The sequence below is a fragment of the Pipra filicauda genome, unplaced genomic scaffold (genome assembly GCF_003945595.2).
Source record: "Pipra filicauda isolate LSUMZ 115617 unplaced genomic scaffold, ASM394559v2 scaffold64_size3178608_pilon, whole genome shotgun sequence".
NCBI classification, from domain to species: domain Eukaryota; kingdom Metazoa; phylum Chordata; class Aves; order Passeriformes; family Pipridae; genus Pipra; species Pipra filicauda.
In genome coordinates, this window is record NW_024104809.1 from 2096813 (window position 1) to 2117527 (window position 20715).

At 45.0% G+C, this 20715-nt stretch overlaps 2 protein-coding genes across 10 annotated transcripts in view; one reads left to right on the plus strand and one right to left on the minus strand.

Moving 5' to 3' along the window:
• The window catches only part of ST3GAL6 (ST3 beta-galactoside alpha-2,3-sialyltransferase 6), a 58014-nt gene that overhangs the window by 34477 nt on the left and 2822 nt on the right, over positions 1-20715 (plus strand). For 4 of the 8 annotated variants that reach the window (XM_027727595.2, XM_027727598.2, XM_039388446.1 and 1 more), the window contains one exon: positions 2333-2485. In XM_027727595.2, coding sequence (XP_027583396.1) covers positions 2333-2485 — 153 coding nt within the window. Of the gene's footprint in view, positions 1-2332; positions 2486-2876; positions 8793-20715 lie in introns of those variants that run through there. The other 4 variants (XM_039388447.1, XM_039388449.1, XM_039388445.1 and 1 more) reach the window with 3 other exon arrangements.
• Positions 11297-20715, minus strand: part of COL8A1 (collagen type VIII alpha 1 chain) — an 86366-nt gene continuing 76947 nt past the window's right edge. For both annotated transcript variants that reach the window (XM_027727592.2, XM_027727591.2), the window contains 2 exons: positions 15189-15504; positions 11297-13394 (listed from right to left, as the gene is read on the minus strand). In XM_027727592.2, the coding sequence (XP_027583393.1) occupies positions 11488-13394; positions 15189-15501 (2220 nt within the window). In that variant the 5' untranslated portion in view covers positions 15502-15504 and the 3' untranslated portion in view covers positions 11297-11487. The remainder of the gene's footprint in view (positions 13395-15188; positions 15505-20715) is intronic.

Below are 20715 nucleotides of genomic sequence, written 5' to 3' on the forward strand. Positions count from 1 at the left end.
ATAATAATTGGATGCTTGACTATCTCCTAAATGGCCACAGATGTTCTATGGCCTCCATGGGTCCAGAAATCTCTCCCGTCTCTTCTAGTGTAGATGTTAAAACTGGTGCTGTCAGTGAGTCAGAGAAATGTGCTGGTGTCCTGAAGCTGGTAAAGAGGCAGAGGTCCCTCCGTCACCCTTTGCTTCTCTGCTGCTCTCTAGGTGCCCCTGCACAGAGCTGGGGTAGAGTTTGGAGCCCTCCGTGTTTGGAGCCCCCTTCTACCACCTCCAGTTCCCATTTACTCCATTCCAGGGGTTTTGCAGTCCCTTGTCCCTGGGGGAGCAGTGATCAGTCTAAGGCAGACTCTTCCTCGCTTTTCCTCCCATCCTAGAGGCGGGCCGTGGCTGGGAGCCTGCACATCTGCAGTGGCCCTAGAGCAGCTCGGTTAAGCTGCGGGTTGTGCCTCTTGGGTTCCCGTGGGCAGGACAACGTTTTGCAGGATTCACTTCGGGACCCTCTGTACCTTAGTGTGACCCTGGGGAGGGCTGGTGCTGCCTTCCCTGTCCTGTGCTTCAGCCCCCTCTGCCTGCGGGAGACACCAATGACTGCTGCTGCTTTCCCAGCTGTCCCTGCCTCTTCCATTAAGCCAGTCTTGAGTTCCCAGTGTGCGCATTTGTCCATAGCCAACAAGCATTTCTGATTTTTAGTAAAGCCGGGAATAGAATCGGATGTGTTGCCTCAGCAACACTGAAATCAGAAAGTGTTGCAGATTCATTCCAAGGCTGTTCCTGTTCTCATTAAATGTGACTGGCTGAAATAATTTCATTACAGGCTGAGGATATCTGGATGTTGCTAGAGTGGTATCACGATAATACATTTTAAAAGTAGTTACCTTTTAAACTATATTCTTTTGAGGTGAATTTTGTGAGAGCCAAAGGTGAACAATGTTAGTTAAAAACGTGATATTCCTGATATTTCCAAATAGCGCTAATCCTGAAGTGTAGCATTCCTGCCATAGTTTTGAGGTCCTGTTTAGTATGGATGTTGCAACAGAGTCACCACTAAGTTTATGAAGTTGGGCCCCTAGGGCAGAAAGTTATTTTGTTAACTGGCAGGAGCTCTGGGCAACAGCGTGCGTTTTAAAAAGATGTTATTTCTGGAGTTCTCTAAGAGTTGTATAAAGGAACAAAAAATTGTACATAAAAGGTGGGAGTTCAGTTCTGTGACTTTAATCAGACTTACAGAGCTGAGAAGAGTAGCATTTTCCTGGGGATTTTTTGTGTTATTATATGATACAAAGAAATACATCGAGTGCATCTGCCTTCTCTCTGCACAGAGATGTCCAGTACTGGTTTGTCTGCTTCATTTTCGGAGACAAACGGAGTGAGCCTTTGGTAACAGTTTAAAAAAAACTGTATCCTTTTGTGCTCAGTTTGACGTTTGATTGCAGCCACCGATAGCACGTAGTTCATTTGGTCTCTGAGAAAAATGTTATTTTAGCTAACAAGAACATTGGTGCCTGAAAGTTTTGTCTATTTCTGGGGACCCTTTTTCACCTTAGCTTCATCTATTGGTTTAATGAAAGAGTTCACCTCTCTCTAAAAAACCTTGCCTCATTTACTTCCCCAGATCATTGTAGCTCCTGCTGCTGAAAAAATCATGTACTTGACCATAAGATAGGGCAGATGGTTGCATGGAGTTGTTCTCTGCTTTTGTGAGAAGTGCTAGCTTTTCATTGGGTGCTCTTAATCTTGCACAGTTAAAACCTGTTTATATCCTGCTCTTGGTATTTCCCATAGCATTTACTTCTGAGCTGTTCTTACTATAGGGAGAAATAAGCAGTTTTACTTACAGGTTCCTCTTCTTCTAATGTGAATAGTGGGGGAAGGTCTAAAGCAATGGTCTTCTGGAATTTCCCTGCTTTGAAAAAACTCAAATTCAGTCAAATTTGTGTGGCAGTAGCATTCATGCTTTTTTAGTTTGGGCTATGAAGATTTGAGGCATGTCATGTTCTGTTCATCTGAGTCTCCGTCATCTAGAAACTTCTGAACACTTCTGGTAATTCAGTCATATTAGATAGGTGAAATGGTCTCCAATGTAATGAAGCCTGACCAGTTTCTCACTAGAAACCAGACAATCCCAGGGAAGGCTGACATGGCAGACCCCCCCTGGTCATGGGAAATCTGTGGGCAGTACCTTCCTCTTTTTGAGACACGAGGGGATCAAACTATGAAACCAAACATCTCTAGAAGACCCGGGCTGCCTGATTTGCCTTGTCTTTGTTATTAAGTTTGCTGTTCCCATTAAGCTACCAGGTATTTATGTATGTGTTATCTCTGTGTTTTGTTTTAGAAACCCAAGCATCCAACAACAGGACTGATAGCCATTACACTAGCATTTCACATATGCCACGAAGTCCACCTGGCAGGCTTCAAGTACGACTTCACTGACAGAAACAGTTCTTTGCACTACTATGGCAATGAAACCATGTCTCAGATGATGCAGGTAACTATAACTTGTTTGTGCTGAGAGAATTATAGCTGGTAACTGGGGAAGGCAATTTAATATAGATAAGAAGAGTGGACTGCAAGTCAGAAAGCCTCCTGCCTTCTGGTTCAGCTGCTTGCAGGCTAACATTGCTTGAATCTCCTCCTCTTGCTTTTGTTTTTGAAGAATGTAGATCATGATATTTGTGTCCCTTGTGCTACACCATATTCTGCAATGTCTGCATGAGATATGTCCACTTGTGTGTTCTATTTTGCTTTGCTGGTCTTGTCCTTAGGTTGCACATGTTGTGTCATAGAGATGTTTTCATTAACACTGTCAGAATGTGAGTGGTGTTGTTTCTGTTTGCATTCTCTTTTTCCTTGGCACCTGCTTGCGCAATTTGTCATAGCTGCCAAACCCCTTAAAGGACAGAAAGAAGAACAAAGGGAAATGGAAGGAGTTAAGACCTATGAACTTGCAGTTAGGAAAAGAACTGAATTTTGGAAATGGAAAGCAGAAAAGAGAAGCAGCTCTTGGAGGAGGATAGGAAGAGAAGGTACTGCTTCCAGGATGGGGAAACCACAATTCAACAGGAGAGGAAGCAGCAGGAGCCTGGCAAACATCAGGGATGCCTTCTCTTCCCCCTACTGTTTTGCTATGGTCATGCCTCTGTTTTCTTCTGTTTCTTCTGCTCTTATTTTCAGTTGCCTTTGGCTCTGTACTCCAAGCAACCCCATCACAGCCCTTCACCTCAGTGTGAAGTTTTCTCTTCCATTTGCCCAGAGCATATGGGGACCGTTTTCCTCTTCTTCCTTTTCCTGAAGAGGATGGGTAGGGACAATGCCTATAAGAGCCTCTCATGTCTCTCTCAGGACTCCTAGGTGCCTGCTGTTCTGAGATAATTTTCCTCTAACACTGAACTCACCTTCATTTTGAGGCTCCTCTCTGCAGGTGATGTTTCCTAAAATCTTTAAACTTAAAAAAACAAACTACTCAACAAAAATCTTTCTGTTAATTCTTCAGTGTCATTAAGTTGTAAATATTACGCTACATATGTGTAGTATTTTATGCAGTATTTGTATTCTATTCATTTTAATTTACTGGATTCAGTGCCTAAGTAAATTTACTTTCCTTGTGCTGCCCTCCACTAACCTTGGTGGTCTCCTCTGTGTCCAGGATCTGGGTATAGCACAGAAGATGGATTGGTTTTGGCTTGCTGAAGCTGATTGGCAGGATGCATCTGATGTGCTTTTCAAGAACCTGCACTGAGTTTTGAGAATTACTCATTTTCTTACTGCTTGTGCTGTAAATGTGGTCCCTCAGTTGTTCTCTCTAAGCAGAGTGAGGAGTTGAGAGGGTTAATAATGGAAGGACTTCTCTGAGACCACATCTCAGCCATTCTTGCCACCAAAGGATCATCCTTTTTGGTTGTGTCCTAGTGGAAAAATCTAATGTAGTTTTGAGCAATAATCCCTTGTTTTCTTGAGAGACTGTGCTAAGCCTTTGCTGAAGAAGTCTTTTCCCCAGAACTTTCCTACTCCTAGCATCTTCTAAGTATCACAAGTAATAGAAGATAACAGTGAAGTGGTGCTTCTGGTTATAATTTGATACTTATTTTTTTTATTATTCCCTCACATCTTTTTAGAATGAATATCACAACATCAGTGCTGAGCAGAAATTCTTGAAGAAGCTTATAGACAAGAACTTTGTGGTCAATTTGACGTGAAAACTGAATGGAAAATACAAAGAAGAATCACTATTTTCAAGATTTGAAAAATTTTTATTTTTTGTATGACATTTTTATTTTTTAAGTGCAGCATAACTGTTTACTGTTTAAAAGGAGCCCAGAGACCTCACCAAGGCAGAAGCTTCTTCTAAGCCTGAGGGTAATGGACTACTGCAAACAGAGTTAATTGAATTTCTGTGAAGCTATTTAATAGTGGGAAAACGTGACACTTTCAGCTGAAAGTATCAGGGATATATAAAAATGTGATGCACATCCCTTATTTATCAGTGAGAACTGTTTCCAAATATGATGTCCTCCAAAAGGGTTCCACTGTCAAGAGACTGAGATGACCAGTGTTTAATTAGTAGATGGATGTAAAGTATTGAGTATCTGTCTTGTAGTATGGAAGTGGCTTTAAAACTGTGCCTGTTAATAATTACTGTATGTTTTGGAGAAGGGTGGACATACAGAGTGTACAGGTTTTGCTCTGCCGTACTCCTGAGGAGAGGACATCCACCGTCAGCAAAGAAGGCGCGCGCAGCTTGTGCGCTGCCCATCGACTCTGAACTGCTGTTTGCCTTTGCCAAAGGTGAAGACCCTTGGGTCCAGTTTGTGGAAATGTTGATGTTACAATGCTTGTGGTGTACCCATTTTATGGAAGAATCATATTCCCTGTGCTGTGCATCGAGTAAATTTTACAGTTGCTGACTTAACTTACAAAAGAGGGAGTATGAAGACTGAAGAGTTGTCCGAACTACCCACGTGTCAGGCACGCACAATGGAAACGTGAGCTGGGACAGATGTTCATGCCTGAGTTTAGAGTCAATGCTTGTTGGATTCCTAGGTCTCCAGGGCAGGATGTCATGTATTTTTCTGTTTGCTCCCCAAGAATTGAGGTGGATTTTTCCAAATGAGCACAATCGCCTTCTTTGGATGCTGTAATGCATTTCCACCTTTGAAATGCATCAGTACAAGCAATGAAGACTCCCATTTTTGGCAGTAGAGTGTGGTAGGAATATCGAAGATGTACCTCAGCTGAATTACCATTTGGCATCTGTTTACCTCTCCTGTCCTGACATTTAGATTTAAAGTATGTGGCTGAACTAAATCATTTAGCAATGGGAATTTACTTGAGATTTTAATTGAAATTTAATGGGGCGTTTATGTTTTCCGTATTGGTTTGTCTCTGACAAGCCTGTTTAATAAATTAAGTCTACCTGGGAATGCACTTGACAATTGTCAAAGAACAACAAGTAATATGCTGTTCTGATTCTTGCACAGGGTGTTGTATATGAAGTTTTTATTTTAATTGTGGCAGATTTGTTGGAAGATTTTGTGGTTATCTTAATCAATCATATCTAAAAAAATACAAAGAAGTCCACTTCCAAAAAAAAAAGTTTAAAGTTAATTTAAAGTTTAAAGCAGTAAATACCTTTGCTCCTTTTAAATAAAATTATATAGATAGTGCATTTAAGGGTAATGCAAACAACTGCAATATGAATACAAACCTCTAATAGGTCAAGAGCATGGTATTTCTTCTTTTCAGAAGCTGAGGATTACGAAAGTACTGAACCCAATTTCTTTGCTGCAGATGTAGAGGAATAACCAGTGAAGTAACCAAAGAGTCTTCTTTCTTTTTTCTATTACTCTTGGGGAGTAGGTATTTAAAACAAACAGGCACACACCTTCCCATAGTTTTCATTTCCATCTTTAGCTCCTTGGCTCTGCCATTTGGGAATTAGCGAGAGCGGTGTGATTCGGAGGGGTGCCACAGCTGAAGGGGAGGAGGCTTGTGTTTTCACATGAGTTTTTGGTCTGTTTCAGGCAAGCTGGACATACCTGAAATAACTCCGGATATCAGAAAAATCTGTGGCATGGGGTGGGGAAGGACCCAGATGTGTCCCCAGCAAGGAACAGGCTGTACTGTGGTGTCTTGTCAGCTGTGTGTCCCTTGGGTGCAGCTGCAGTCCAGCCATGTGCAGGGCAGCAGGCAAGAGCGTGGAGGAGAAGGGAATCTGGGAGGTCCTAGAGCACCGGAGCAGGTAGTGGAAATGGAGGAAATCACAATTTCTTCACCAGGTTGCAGAAGGGCTCTTACTCAATTTTTTATGTCTTTTTTTTTTTCCCCCCTAAACGTGCACATTTCTGAGGCTTTTAGGAGAACTTTGCTTAAAAATCTGAATACAAACAAAAAATAGTGATAGTGCTGTCTTCGTCTCTACCTGCATTTATTTCTCCTGGTTATTTCAGTTAGTTAAAAAGGTTTGTATGTCAGTCTGCAGCCCCAGACCTGCAGTGATTTAAACTATTGGCAGCAGTAGTAATTCCATGTGAGAACGATGCTGTGGTAAGGCTGTTCGCAGAGGTTGCAGTGTTGTCCAAGCTCTTGTTGCATAGAAGTCCTTGGTAGATCTTAGACTGTGTTGAGAACTGAGGCAGGCAGAAGTGGGGGGCTGCCTCTTCGCTCTCAAAATCTGCAGTCACTTCCAGAGCTGGGGCCCCCAGCTCTCCCATGGCTGCTGCCACGATCCAGCTGCATCCGTGTAATGTCTCTTAGTATGCTGTCTGTAAGGATTTTTTTCCTGGAGAGCTGTTGGATTTGCTCCAGACACTGTGAGGAGAGTGCTTGTGGTGGAGCAAGCTGCTTCCCTCTGCTTCTCCACCCGGCTCCAGTGGCAGGAAGTGGGTAGGGAGCTCTGCTTTTGAGGATGTGGTTGTTTTCTCTGCTTTATTTTGTCTCCAGAGATATTCTTCCCATTAATCTAAACTGACTTTGTCTTCTGATTCTCCTAAGTGGTTTTCTGCTTTTTGTGGGAGGGTGAGGTTTGGATTCTAACTATAGCAGAACAAACAAAATAACTGAAAAAAAGGCTTCATGGCAAACAAATGGTGTCTCCCAAACTCTTTGTACTTAAAATAGATCCCTTTTTTCTTAATCACATTAGCTTTATTGGTCTCCCTAAGACACATTTTTTTTTTAAATAATGCGTTTGGTATTCTCAAGGCATTTAATACACTGTCTACAGTTATTTATTTATACTGGCTTCACCTTTTTATTTTTTACAAAGTCTCTCTGTTTGTATGAGTGACTTATTTTTGAAATTAAGCAATACTCTCAGGGATATTTTTCCCCCACTTCTGGGCTCCTGCAGGGATGTTCAGTCTGTGTATGCCACTGTTATTGTCCCAGGGTGACTGAGTAACATTTAGAACCAAACCTGTGTACTTGGGACCGAGCCAAGAGCGGATACTGTTGAAGAACCACAAAGTATGAGACTTTTTTGAAAGCCCATCTTGCAGACCAGTAGCTTTTCTCTTCAATAATAAGCAGTGAACCAAGTAATTAATTTTCCCCTCCATGAGATGTTTCGGTAGGATTATGTGTAGGCCACCCCTGCTTCATCACCTGTTTCACGTAATTTCTGCTACTCTGCCTCAAGGACAGGTATGGTTTTGGCACTGACTTTGTTCAGGCAGGAATACCCATGTGTAGTGGGTTTCTCAGCAATGTTCACAGATCACAGTGTCTGTTCTGTCTGGGCACGCGTTTTCACAGGTGTACTGCAGTACCAAAGACTTTACTTTGGGCTTTTAATAAAAAACAATAATGCTAACTCCAAATATTTAGATTGTTTCTGAGAGTGAGGTGCTATAAAGAAAGACTTTCTTCTTCCGTTTTTGCCACTCCTGAAAGTGAAATCTCTGCACTGAAACTTCTCTTAATAAGCTATCCAATTTTTTTTTTATCACATCAGGGGCAAAGCTGCCAATTTTGGATCCCAGGGTGCTGCCAGCTTTATTTCCACATCTGGTAACAGTGTCTGTATAGGTATCCAGTGTCTCCTATAATTTTTCTTTCTCTCTCAGTTGTGAAGTGAGATGCTCTCCTCCCATCTTACTCTGTCCTGTTCCCCAGCAGCCTGCTGAATTTCAAGAGAGCAGCATCTTACAGCAAAGGTGCTTCTGCATTTTATCTGCTACCCCCCTCAAAAGAGTGCCCAGTCAGAAAGACCCAGCTCTAAGATACCAAAATATGCAGTGAACGGGCAGGATGACACGTGTCAGCTGAAAACTTTGTTTGGCTCAGACTTTCAGGTTCGCTTTTTTTTTTTTGTTTCCTGTTGGGAAAGTATTTTTTCCTCCATTGTAATAATTAAGGGAAGTACTGAGATATTTTAAGAAGGAAGGTCATGAACTATTGCACTAAATGTGAATCTGAGAGTGCCTAGAAGATGTCACTAAATTACATTTCCAGTGACTGTGTTGGTGGTGATAATACAGAATCACAACTTTGATGTTTAAAAGTTAGCATATGGTACTTCTTGTTTTCTATGCCATGCTTTCCTTTTTAATAATGCCCTGGGGGGTAGTATCAATAACTTAACTTTTAAGTGGACTCTGATTTTTAAGAACATACTAAACTCAACGTGGTTTTGGTATCAGTAAATACTTATTTTATTTGCCATTTGTCTTAAGTTTTATACGCCTTTAAAGTGCCAGCTGTATTTTGAAGACATTCTTACAGTTGTTTCAAGTGAAATTTTGAATGCTAAAAATTTAGAAAGAGATTATTTTCCTGTGAATAAACTGTTAAAAAGACGGTGCCCTCAGACTTATTTTTCCAAGACCACTGCTCTGTGTGTGAGTGTGGATGTGTGGGTATGCCCAGCCCCATAACGATTGGTGTGTCAAATATGTATCAAATATGTTGTCAAATATGGTATCAAGTTTTGGAACAAACTTTGATGCTTAGTGGAGCAAACAGCTGAAAATTTTTGGACCCAGGTGGGCTAAGTTGTTCTGTGGGTGGAGGTCTCACTCCAGGCTGAGTACAAGCAAAGCTGGGACATGGTTTTTGTGGATAAGGTCAAGGGCAGCATCGTTGTGATTTGAATTTTTTCATGTTTTTTCGAATCTTGCTTGTGTCTTATTGTGGACTTTCAGGGGAATGCTAAAATAGAAGATGGTGTGTGACAAAAGACTTCAGAAAGTGAGATAATGAGAGACACTATTGTGGTACTTTGTCTATAATCTTTTTGTGCCGTAAAAATGAGATGCTGGGGGGCTTAAGGGAATCTAAGGGAGATTTAGGTAACAGTTACTTGATGCAGTAGATATTCAGTGCTTTCCTTTTAGTATGGACAATTTAGGAGTTTGCCAGCTTAGAGGAAAATGCCTGTCTCTGAGGTGAGATCGGGGAAGCCACATCAGGAGAACCAGGGATGTGATGAGCATCTCTCAGCCTGGGCAGCCAGTCCTGACTTTCTAGGTGAGCGCAAATCCTTACCAGCATGCCTCTGCAACAGATCCCTTGGCTTCCTTCTTGCTGCCCCTCTGCCTTTTTAAGCTGCACTCCCACATCGACTTGTGCTGAGCAGGCACCTGTCCTCACGGGCTGCTGAGGGAGCCCCACGCTCTGTGCGTCCCCCCGGCCCCTGCCGAGCCCTCCCACTAAATGTGACTCCAGGACAATGCATTCCCCCAGCAGCTTCTGGGAACTAAAGAAAAGGATATCTCTCTTTTTTGGTTTTTTCCTTGTGTCCCGCTGTCAGTGGTTTCAGAGAGTCGTTGTGGTCCGATACATGAATTCAGCAGATTGAATGTTCCTTCTAACAGTTCTGAATGAAGACACAATTGTTTTTTGGTTTTATTTTTAAAGATATTTAATAAGATATTTTTTTTTCAAATCAGTACAAAAATTTTAAATACAAAATTATTTGCTTTTGACATATCTCATATATTCTGGGAACATACTGAAGTCACCAGTGTCTGGTAAACTGTCCGTCCATTCCTGCCACCGTTCCATAAAATTTCTGAGATAAAGCACCACATTATATCACTGGAGTCCTTAGTCAATGTTAGACTGCATTAAACTCTGCATTTAAATAATGGTAATGCCAGTTAAATCCAATCTGAGTTCTGCATGAAAAATCTAGTTCATTTTTCACTCAAAAGCGGTAGCGTTAGCTAAAGACATGGAAGAAGTGATGAGTATTTAACTCAACTAGCGCAGCAGTGTGTGATGTGCAGCACTGTACAGGGAACCACAGTAAAGTACGCTGCCCTTTGGAAACGGAACACTGTTGAGGTGAGAGTAGCACCACTGATGAGCAGACAGAGACTTCTTGCAGAGAAGTCGCTGTCCTCAAGTACAGGAAAGGTTGAGGCCTGCAGGTTCTCCTTGACAACTGGTAACATATAAATAAGGATTGGAAATCAGCTTTTAGATAGAATGAAGTTCTTGGATAAATTTGAGTGATCAGCATTGCTGGTAAACTTATCGGTTGATCTCAAGCAACAAATTAGTTAATTAGCAAACAGAGCTACTTCTGCTTTGCCTAGTCATTGAAGAGCAAACTGATTTAACTTTTGCTGAGTGGCAGAATAGGTGTTTCTTCTGACAAGCCAAATGAGTTCTTAGTATAAGCACAGACATCCAAGCAAATTTGTGCCACCCCGTGTAAGCCAAAATGTCTCAATGACATGGCACAAAGTAAATGGGGAGCCCTTCATTTTTGTCTCTGATTTACCTCCTCTACTTCAGCTGTGCAAATAGAGATGGAGACATTTTGAGTGCTGTGGCCTTTGGAGGTGAAACCAGTGCCTGCTGGAGTCAGTGGCAGCATTTTGAGTCCACTGACTGCTGGAGAAGACTCTGGGGAATAGGTTAGTTACAGCATCAGTACTCCTTTTCCATCATAAATCATTCAGGAAAAAAACTACCTGCAGGAATATTTTATATGGCGGAAGGGAAATAAAGGTCTTCAACTACAAGAACCTTTGCTTTGTCAGGCAGACCTGCTGTCAAAAAAACCAGGAAACCCCCCACCCAGACAAATAAGCCACTCAAATTTTTTGTTATAATTAGAGACTGACCTACTCTGGTTTAAGTCACCGTTTTTCATCTCATAACTATGATCAATGCAACAGGAGTGAGTGACGTACACTAATTTGAACTTTAGTACTGAGTTATTGTGAATGAAATTAAGTAAGCATGGCATTGCAGAAATATATAACGTACAGCTAATATGTCCCCCTTGGGTGCAAAACAACTGCTTATGAACCTGATATGCATCTTTAGATATGTTCACCACACCTTTTTGTTTTTATAACTAGCTGTGCATAATGTTAAACTTTGTATTTATTCTTTTTTTTGTACAAGATGGTCCAAAATGGTCATAAAATGCATCTTTTGTGGTATAAAAGTTGAAGCAGAGGAGAAAGGTTTTGACTTCATGTGTGTGTGTGTGTGTGTGTGTGGGTTGTTGTGTGTGAGTGTGTCTGGTTTTTTCTTTTACATGGGATACAATAAATATCCTGAAAAAGATGAATGAACGTATTGCCCAGCATAGAGTCCTGCTGCCTGCTCGGATGGCATTTGAACGTAAACCTTGTCTCCAGGCATGAGCTGGACCACGGCGCTGCCCGAAGCCTGGTCCAGGAAGCCCTTCTTGTACTCATCGTAGGTGTACATCAGCGGCTCGTTGTTCTTGAACAGAGCCACCCACACGTTGGCCCCTTTACAGTGGACGTGGTAGGCGAAGTAGTAGACGCCGGGGATCTCGCAGGTGAAGATCCCCGTCTGGGGGTTGTAGTTCTGCCGGCCGTTGTAGAGGAGCTTGTCGAACTTCACAGGCACCCCAACCCGGGGGAAGGGGGTGAGCAGCTCTGCTGTGAACGCAGGCATCTCGTAGACAATGCCACCAGCCTTGCCTTTCTTGCCCTTGTAGCCGTAGGGGGGCTTGACGCCGTCTATCCCTGGCCCCACCTCAGGCAGGTACTCTCCCACAGCTGGTGGAGTGGGTGGGATGATGACTGGGGGACCTGGGGGTCCGGGGGGGCCCGGTGGCCCCTGGAGCCCTGGCTGGCCAGGAGGACCGAGTGCCCCAGGCTTCCCTGGGGGTCCCTGCAACCCTGCAGCCCCAGGTTTGCCTACGCCAGGGAAGCCAGGGGGTCCAGGCATGCCTGGCTCCCCCTTTGCCCCTGGCAGCCCTGGGGGGCCGATGGGGCCGCTGGGTCCTGCAATGCCGGGGATGCCTGAGGGGCCCTGAAGCCCCTGGGCACCAGGGAGCCCTGGCTCACCCTTTGGCCCCACGAGCCCTGGGACACCCGGCAGCCCCGGCAAGCCTTTGTGTCCTGCTTCCCCCTTGGGCCCTGTGGGGCCCGGCAGCCCCCGCAGCCCGGGGGCCCCCACTTCCCCAGGAAAGCCTGGCTTTCCCGGAAAACCCTGCAGGCCAGGTTCTCCCTTAGGGCCGACCGGTCCCGGTGGCCCCACGGGTCCACCCTCTCCTTTGGGTCCTGGGAAACCAGCGGCCCCTGGGGGTCCCATGATGCCTGGCAATCCTGGCTGGCCTGGCTCTCCTGGTGGCCCCCCCATGCCAGGTGGTCCCGCATGCCCCTTCTCCCCCTTTGGCCCCAGGGGACCGGGCAGCCCACCCACACCTCGCTCACCTTTGGGCCCCGGGAAGCCTGGCTTCCCAACCCCAGGGGGGCCTGGGGGCCCTGGTAGGCCTGGCAATCCCTGCTCTCCTTTGCCACCTGGGAAGCCTGGCTGGCCAGGCATGCCGTCCTGGCCTGGTTTGCCGATGCCAGGTGGGCCAGGAGGGCCTTGGATCCCAGGGGCCCCTGGAGGCCCCTGCAGCCCTAACTCTCCTGGGGGTCCAGGTTTACCCAGGGGTCCCTGTGGCCCAGGAAAGCCAACCATGCCTGGTTTGCCAACCCCTGGCAGCCCCACGGGGCCAGGGGGACCAGGCAGCCCAGGTGGACCCTTCAGACCTGGCAAACCTGGGATCCCAATGCCCTTCTCCCCTTTTGGCCCTGGGATCCCAGGGATTCCTGGTGGCCCCTTCATCCCAGGCTCGCCCTTTGGCCCTGGCTGTCCCTGCAGACCTGGAGGACCTGCTTTCCCTATACCAGGAAGCCCATGAGGTCCTGGTGGTCCTTGTGGTCCAGGTATTCCCATAGGCCCGATCTCACCCTTTGGCCCCATCTCCCCTCTTGGCCCCGGGGGCCCCATGACCCCTGGTTTTCCTGGCATCCCTGGCAAACCCGGCTTTCCAATTCCTGGATATCCTTGTGGGCCTGGTTTTCCTTTGGCTCCTGGCACGCCATGGCCTGGTAATCCAGGTGGCCCCGGTGGCCCTCTTGGTCCTGGTTCACCAGGGGGGCCTTGCTCACCCCTCAGACTGCGTATGGGCATTTCTGGGTTGGGAAGAAAAGAAGAAGAAAGGGGGAGGGAGAGAGACAAAAGGTGATTGAAGTCGCATCCTTCAAAAAACATAAAGGCAGTTTTGAATGGAATGTGCTTGTTATGATGCCTTGTGGGTTTGTGGTAGGTAGAGCCAGCTAGCCAGTTACAGGTTGGTCCTGGGAATGAAGAGGATGTTGCTACTGTTTTGCATACCCCAAACTTCCATGCATGTGTCTGTTTCCATAAAATAATTACTGTGCATCATATGTAAAAGCTATTTGTGCTTTACTAGTATTCTCCACCTATACAGTCTTAAACAGCAAAATCTGCACGTTGTCCCATATTTGCTGTACGTTAATCTACCTTTTAAGAGTTTTCACAAGACACAGAAGCTGTTTGGTGCTTTTGTTCTGTAGGAGGAGTCCTGGCATAAAAGTACTTTTGCTGGAGGGCTTGCATGAGCAAGATCAATTAAAAAAGATTCTGTCAGTAAGGTTTGTATGTAGGTATGTCTGTATTCACCAAGGCTTTGGATCCCATTAAGGTATTACTGGAAACCAACCTACGTCCTTAACCATCTTTTCTAAATGTTTTGCAAAATCATTCTGTTGTCCAAACCCACATTTTTGTGTATGTGACCACTTAGCGTTGCAGGTCAGGGAGGGAGTTTCTGTGTGTGGGTGTTTGTGCTGGGGTCAGTTGCTTTTCAAGCTGCAGGCTTTTCATGTTAAGTGGAAAATCTCTCCAACTCTAAAAGGGATAAAAAAGTGAGAGGCTTGGGGGAAGGCAAGAGATGAGGTTTCAGGACAAGAGAATTAACTGTTCTTTGAGAGGCAGAAACCCTTCCTCTCTGCACATGTTGTGTTTTATGCACGTAGAAGATGTTTGCTCATGAGATGGGTTGATTTCACAGCCAGTGGTGTTTGTTCAGACAGTCCAAAAATATTCCATTTCCCTCTGAAGCCAGTGGACGTTGTGGTTAGCTGAAGCCTCAATAAGACAAAGGGTTAACCAGCTTGTCTGAAGTCACACAGACGCTGGCTGTCCTCAAAAGGACTTTATGATACTGGGTGTTCCTGGTCACCCTTTGTATTTGGACTTTCTTTCTTATTTTGTTAAATATCTTAATACTGTCCAAACTTCCTTTACTGAATACAGAAAGTGCTTGTACGTGCAGACTTGTGCAGTAAACCTCTGTACTTTCAATCTTCTGTTACACCCATAAATAACCTATAGAAAGAGGACTCCAGAGTTGGAAGAGAAGTTGTATACTCCTATCTGCAAACCTCTAAATCACAGAGTCTGGGCAAATTCAGACAAAACTGTGATGTTCCCATAAATTCAAATCTTGGTGCTGTTAGTTCTTATGTCTGGTTGCTGCAGTTAGAGTGGGAGCAGATCCAGGCAGGACCCTGGCCCATCTACCTGGGCCATCCTTTGAAACCCCATCAGAGGGACTTCTGCAGGCAGGTGGGATTACGAGGTTTCTCCTAACCTCGAACAAGCACCCAGGCAAATCTGGGGCCAGCCCTGGGTGCTGGAGGCTCATCACAGGTAGGGCTGCTCAGAGACTGTGCTGCAGTCCAGAAGATGACTGCGGACTTGTGCTGGTGACCCTGAGCTGCCCCACAGCCTGTTTTGTCCACCTGTGGCCAGGTACCAACCTGGCCAGTCCTTTGGGCACAGGGGTGCTGTGCCCAGCCTGCAGCAACCTTCTCCAATGTTCAGGCCCCCCCTCCGCCAAACAGTGCTCTGGTGCACCGGGTGGGATCGTGCAGGGTTGGGGAGGGACATGCCCAGCCTACCTTTCTCTTTCTTGGGAGCCATATCCTTGCCAAGCAGGGGCCTCTGTGGGATCTCCTTCATGTACTGAGGCAGATGGGGGTACTCTTTCCCGTACTGCATGTGGGGCATCTCCTTGCCCATGTGCTGCATTGGGATGCCTTCTTTGCCCAGTGGCATGTGAGGTACTTGTTGTCCAAGAGGTTGGTACTGGGGCACCTGAGGTGGCAGCTGCTTGATCCCATAGTAGGCACCTCCTTCAGCAGACCTCACCAGCTCCAGGTAAACGGTGACAGCCACTGCCAGCAGCTGCACAGGGAAGAGCAGCACGGCCATCACCTGCAAAAAAACACCACAAACCCCACAGTTGGCAGAAGATTTTCATGGTCTGTGTTTCCCATTAGGGCAACATGCTCTCATTTTCTGCAGCAAACTGGACCTAAACCTCCGCAAACTGGCTCTGGTTTGTGCACTGCCCTGAAGGACATCGAGCAGCAGGCCTGTATCTGGTTTATTGGAGGCTCTTACTCAAACAGTACTAATACAGTAAATGTCCTTATATGTATTTAGTTTTATGCTACCCCAGGGGTGCCCTCTGCAGTTTCTTCACACCTGCTCCCAGTTTGCTGCTTTCTCACTTGTGTCAGCACCACAGCACAGGTTGGGCAAACTCTGCTGCAAGCTCTGGCACAGGGGAAGAGCAGGCAGGGGATGCGGGGGTCTTACAAACACTTTCTGCCCAAGGAAGCTAAATTGTCAGTGCCCCTTCCGCTCTCCACAGCAATGAAAGCTCAGTTTCCGCAGCTTAAATCTGCCTATGCCCCATGGCTGCAGAGTCTGTTCCTATTGCAGGTCTTACCAGCTCTCGCCTTAAAACTGGGCTGGGATCCTCTCAGCCTCTACCCAGAAGTGGGCCATCTAAGGGCTGCCTGAGTCATCACTGCTCCAGTCAGATCAGCCAACCCAAGACTTTCTCTGGGAATGTTAAACTATTTTCTAAAGGTCTTCTGTTTTCTAAAGATGGGAATTCTTGTCCCATCTGCTGTTGGCTTTCCTTTCCGCAGTAAGGGCATTTACCAGCAGGTGAACAGCAAATCAGGAACTAGGAACTCCGTAGAGGAGTGCAAACTGGGGAGAGCTTACGGTAAAATGAGACTCTCCATGTGTTGGAGTATTTTATCCCACAACCAAATCCTGCCCTTTTTGGCAATTGCCAGGCCTGATGGCTGTTCCTCCGTCCCTGCTTTTCCACCATGCAAAGATGCCTTGCACCCAACGTGGGCACCTGGAAAAGCCCCCATGCTTTTCCAAGTCACTATTGCTGCAGAGCTTTGCCAAACTGCCTGTTGGGACTCACTCCCAGCAGCTGCTGCGCCCCAGTGTGATGAGGGAATGTATTATCATTACTGAAGGTGTAGTGGAGGCTAAATAAAAATTATGTAGTTGGAACCACAAGCAGAAGGTTGTTATTTTCAATAATAATTCTGTATAGACAAATGAACTACAGAAAAGATGGAACTGTGTGTTAACAGCGAAACAAACCATTTAAGAAAATGAAATATTAGTGAGTAAACACTAGGTGGAGCATATGTTGCACAGTTGAGTTTCTGCAGTCACTTTCTTTCCCAGGAATTCAAAGTCTTGGATGTAACCGGCTGCCATGTGGCAAAGCGCAAGCACAGTTGCTCATCCTTGTTCAGCACAGCATTTCAGCAAATGCTTCTCCTCCAGTGAGTTTAATGTGGCTTTTAGCCCACAGCTGGCTGTGCTGCTGTGAGCTAAAGGATTAGGGCCTTAGGACGTGGTATTTCTGCTTAAAGCCCAATGGCACTGGACTTCGAGGACAGTCTGTGCATGATCAGTTACTGTGGCCTGGCTGGGACATGGTAACTTATTAACCCACTGCAGCTTCATGTGGGCGCATAAAACACTAAGCAATCTTTTTTTTCCTTTTTTTTTGGGGGGGGGGGGATATCCCCATTTTGTCCTCTGTTGGCCTTCCTGCCCCATTCTATACCATAACGAGTAACTTGCAGCAACTTTGCCTCTCTGTAGTGTGACACCTGCCTCAGTTTGCAGGGAAAATCCCAGCTACTGGAAAATTTACACCATTCTGTGCATCTATCACAAAGGAAAAGCATTGCCCGTATGAAAACAGAAATGCAGCAAAACCTTTAAAAAAATTAGAAGATATTGGATGATTTAGGACTGTTGTTGAAACCTACAAGTATGAAGGGCAGGGTGGATTTGAAGAATGAGGTTATTAAATTAGCTTCTTGGCTACTTTGTTGTTCTGGTGACCAGTTTTGGGGGGTTTATTTTTTTTAAAAAGATAACTTCAGTGGAATAAGTAGAGAGGGAAATAGGTAGAATTCCTTTGGATGAGATTTTGTCCTTGTTTTTATTACAAAACATGGGCTTTGTGTGCAAGTGGGAGGTATTTGAAATAACTGAAAAAATTTCCTTCGGGGAGACACCAGCCTGCCCGCAGCTCAGAGTGAACTCAGTCTCCTGCTGCTTGTGCTGGGCTCCCTTGGCCCTGCCAAGCGTCACACAACGCACCTGCAGTTTAACACGAGATGTTTTTGTGGGCCCACGTGGAAATTTTGAGGGAGATGAGGCAAGACTTTTAGAGATAGGAAGGCTCCAGAGAAGGTGATCTCACTACATCTGTGTTTCCTGTCATGTTTTTTGACTCATCATAACCCAACCAGTGTGGCCTGGAAATGACAGATTGCTTCTCATCTATTGATTTTGGCTGGGGCTGGTGCCTGTGACTTGCTGAAGTGGAAGGTGGGGGCTTATTTACTGAACAACCTTGTGCTAGATGGGACTTGGCTGACATCTTTGTGGGAGGAGGTCAGAGCCTCCCCAGTGGCCTTGTGAGCTGTCTGGGTCTTGGGATCTGCCGCAGGTACTGAGAAGCAGCCTGTGTTTGGTGCCGGCCGTACAGCTCATCTCTTCCCCGCTCCCAAAGGAAGGAGAGATCAGACAAAACTAGTCTTGATGAGAAATGTGGTAGAGTTGTGTGTGCTGCTGCTGGATTATCCCTAAAAGATGCTGTCACTATAAGGCAAGCCTACCTGGCAGCAGGAGGGATGCTGAGGATAGTCTTCAGTATTTCAGCTCATTGCCTGTCTCATCCAACTCAGCTTCTCTAAAAAGTTATTTATGTACTGAGGGAAGTTGAAGGCCTTATTTTTCTGCTTTGCAGTTGGTTTCTGAATACCTGAGTGCACAGCTCTGGTTTGAAGACCTCACTAGGAAACCACTAGCATCTTTAAATGCCTAAAAGCTACTGAAAATCTTGTTCTTGGTTTTCAAAAGAAGACTATAGATCGTAAATGTTGGACTGGTCCTTCAGAGTTTATGAATAGCAAAAGGAGAGTTTTCCCAGCAGTGTCAGAACTTTAGGAAAATAGCAGAAGTGAGGAGGAGAAAAATCTGTGTTGAAGATGCAGCCAAAGTATAAGACTTCCCACACCTTTCACCCAAATCCCAGCAATTTAGGGATCATCTCCAAACACTTTCATGTAATGCAATCTGACATACTTTCAAAGGTGTGTCTGTTAGTGGAGTGATAATTTGGCTCCGGATTGGGATTTTCCTGGGTTTCTGTCAGAAAGTAATAGGGATGTGTCTGTGTATTTGTGCACCTGTAGAGAAGCCAAAGGCTTGGAGAAAGTGAAATTTTACCTTACCTTTTTTTGATGTCTGAAGGGAGATGGAGGAGAAGCAACTATGCCTTCACACTATGTGACATGTCATTTTGCACCAGTCATTCAAATTAAGCCACAATAAACATTTTGCTTTACCTGGGGTGGGACAAGCCAGTTGAGGATGAGGGAATATTATCCTAAACCACAGTGTTCAGCTGCTCGTGTGTGAGTGCATGTGGTTGGCTTTGTGGGTGAGAGAGAGTCCCTGAAAAAACACATTTTTATGGGCAAAGCTCAAGTGAAAACATTTCTCAATAATCTCTTCGGTGGAGCTGTTCTCCTGAGAAAACGAGAAAGGACCTTCCTCTGACTATTTGAGTTTTTCAGTAGAAACTGAAGACAAAACAAAATGTACCAGCAGTCATAATTCCTAAATTCTTAGGTTGGTGTGAAAAAATAATGGCTGGTTTAGCCTAATTATGTAAAGAATGTATGGAAAGAGTGATGATCATCCACTTGGGACTTGAAATCATAGGTGGTCTTACAAAAGGTGGAAACCAGATCTTGATTTATTGGTTCTTACAGGAAAGTCATCACTCTGCAACAAATGTTGGGTTTAGCTGAAGTTTACCCACATCTCAGAACCTCTAAGATACTCAGCCAGAGACTACTTCTATGGGCTTAATTTACTACACCTTGCTTTTTGCTGTATTTACCAAATAGACATAAGGCATGAGTAGATCTCAGTGACCTGAAGTCTTCTTCCCTGGGGTCCCTTCCGTAGGGGCTGCCTGAAACTGCAGGACCAGATGTCCACTGCAAGGGGGGATGGTCTTGGTAGTGCTCAGGTTTCCACATGGAAAATCACTTCTACAAAATAAAAATCCTAGTGACTCTAGAGATTTTGTTACCAGAAGAGTGCCACTAAAAAAATTTGATGATAAAAAGCTAAATTCTCTAGGATGTTTTTTCACCCAAGATCAAAAGTGGTTAGGAACACAGCTAATTTTGGGGTGAGCTTGACATATAGAGATATGCAGGAACAGCATAACTCGATGGAAATCGCAAATAATGCGTCACCACACGTAAGGAGCAGCAGCAGTGCGGTGTTGCAGAGAGCTGGTGGGTCAGCAGCACAGTCACTCTCTATGGGGATTTCCCTGGCTGGCCCCCACTCCATATGCAGAGGTACATGGCAGCTCTTGGGAAGTCAAAGAAGGGCTCGTAAGAGAGAGCTAAAATCCTCACAAAGTGATAGCAATTTCTTTTCAGTTTTCATTTGTGGTGCTACTTCGGAAACAAGTAACCTATACTGTTCCTCTTTCCTGCAATATGGATCCATGAAATCACTCGGTTATACTTAAAAGCATGTGCACACCCCCACTCCATGCATATTTTTGTTAAGGTTTCCACCACATGAAAAGCATTGAATTAAGCACTGGGCATATAAATTGTTTTTTTTTTCAGCATTTGTAAACTAATTCTGTTAGACAGCTAATTTTCTTAGAAGAATTTTTAGCACAAAATTAGAAGAGTAGCTATCAAGGCCTTAGTTCCTGTAGTGAACTAAGCTATTCCTATCCAGTGACTTCAAGTGAGGGGTGTGAAAAGTCAGGCAAATGTTGGTGGTTGTTCTCAGCACCAGTGCCACGATGTGTAGGTGACTTGAGCAGTAAACTTCCCACCACAGTTTTCAAAGATACTGTTTCAAAACTTCATGGCAGCTAGAATTCATCTCTGGATCACTAACGCCTTTGAGGACTAACTTGTCAGTCAGTGAGTACTTTCTGAAGGTTTCTCCCTGTACTGTACGGAGACTGAATTTTAGCGGTAACTCATGTTTTCAGGGGCAGGAAAAATCTAAACCTTCTTCTTGCCTCTTCTTGTCTAT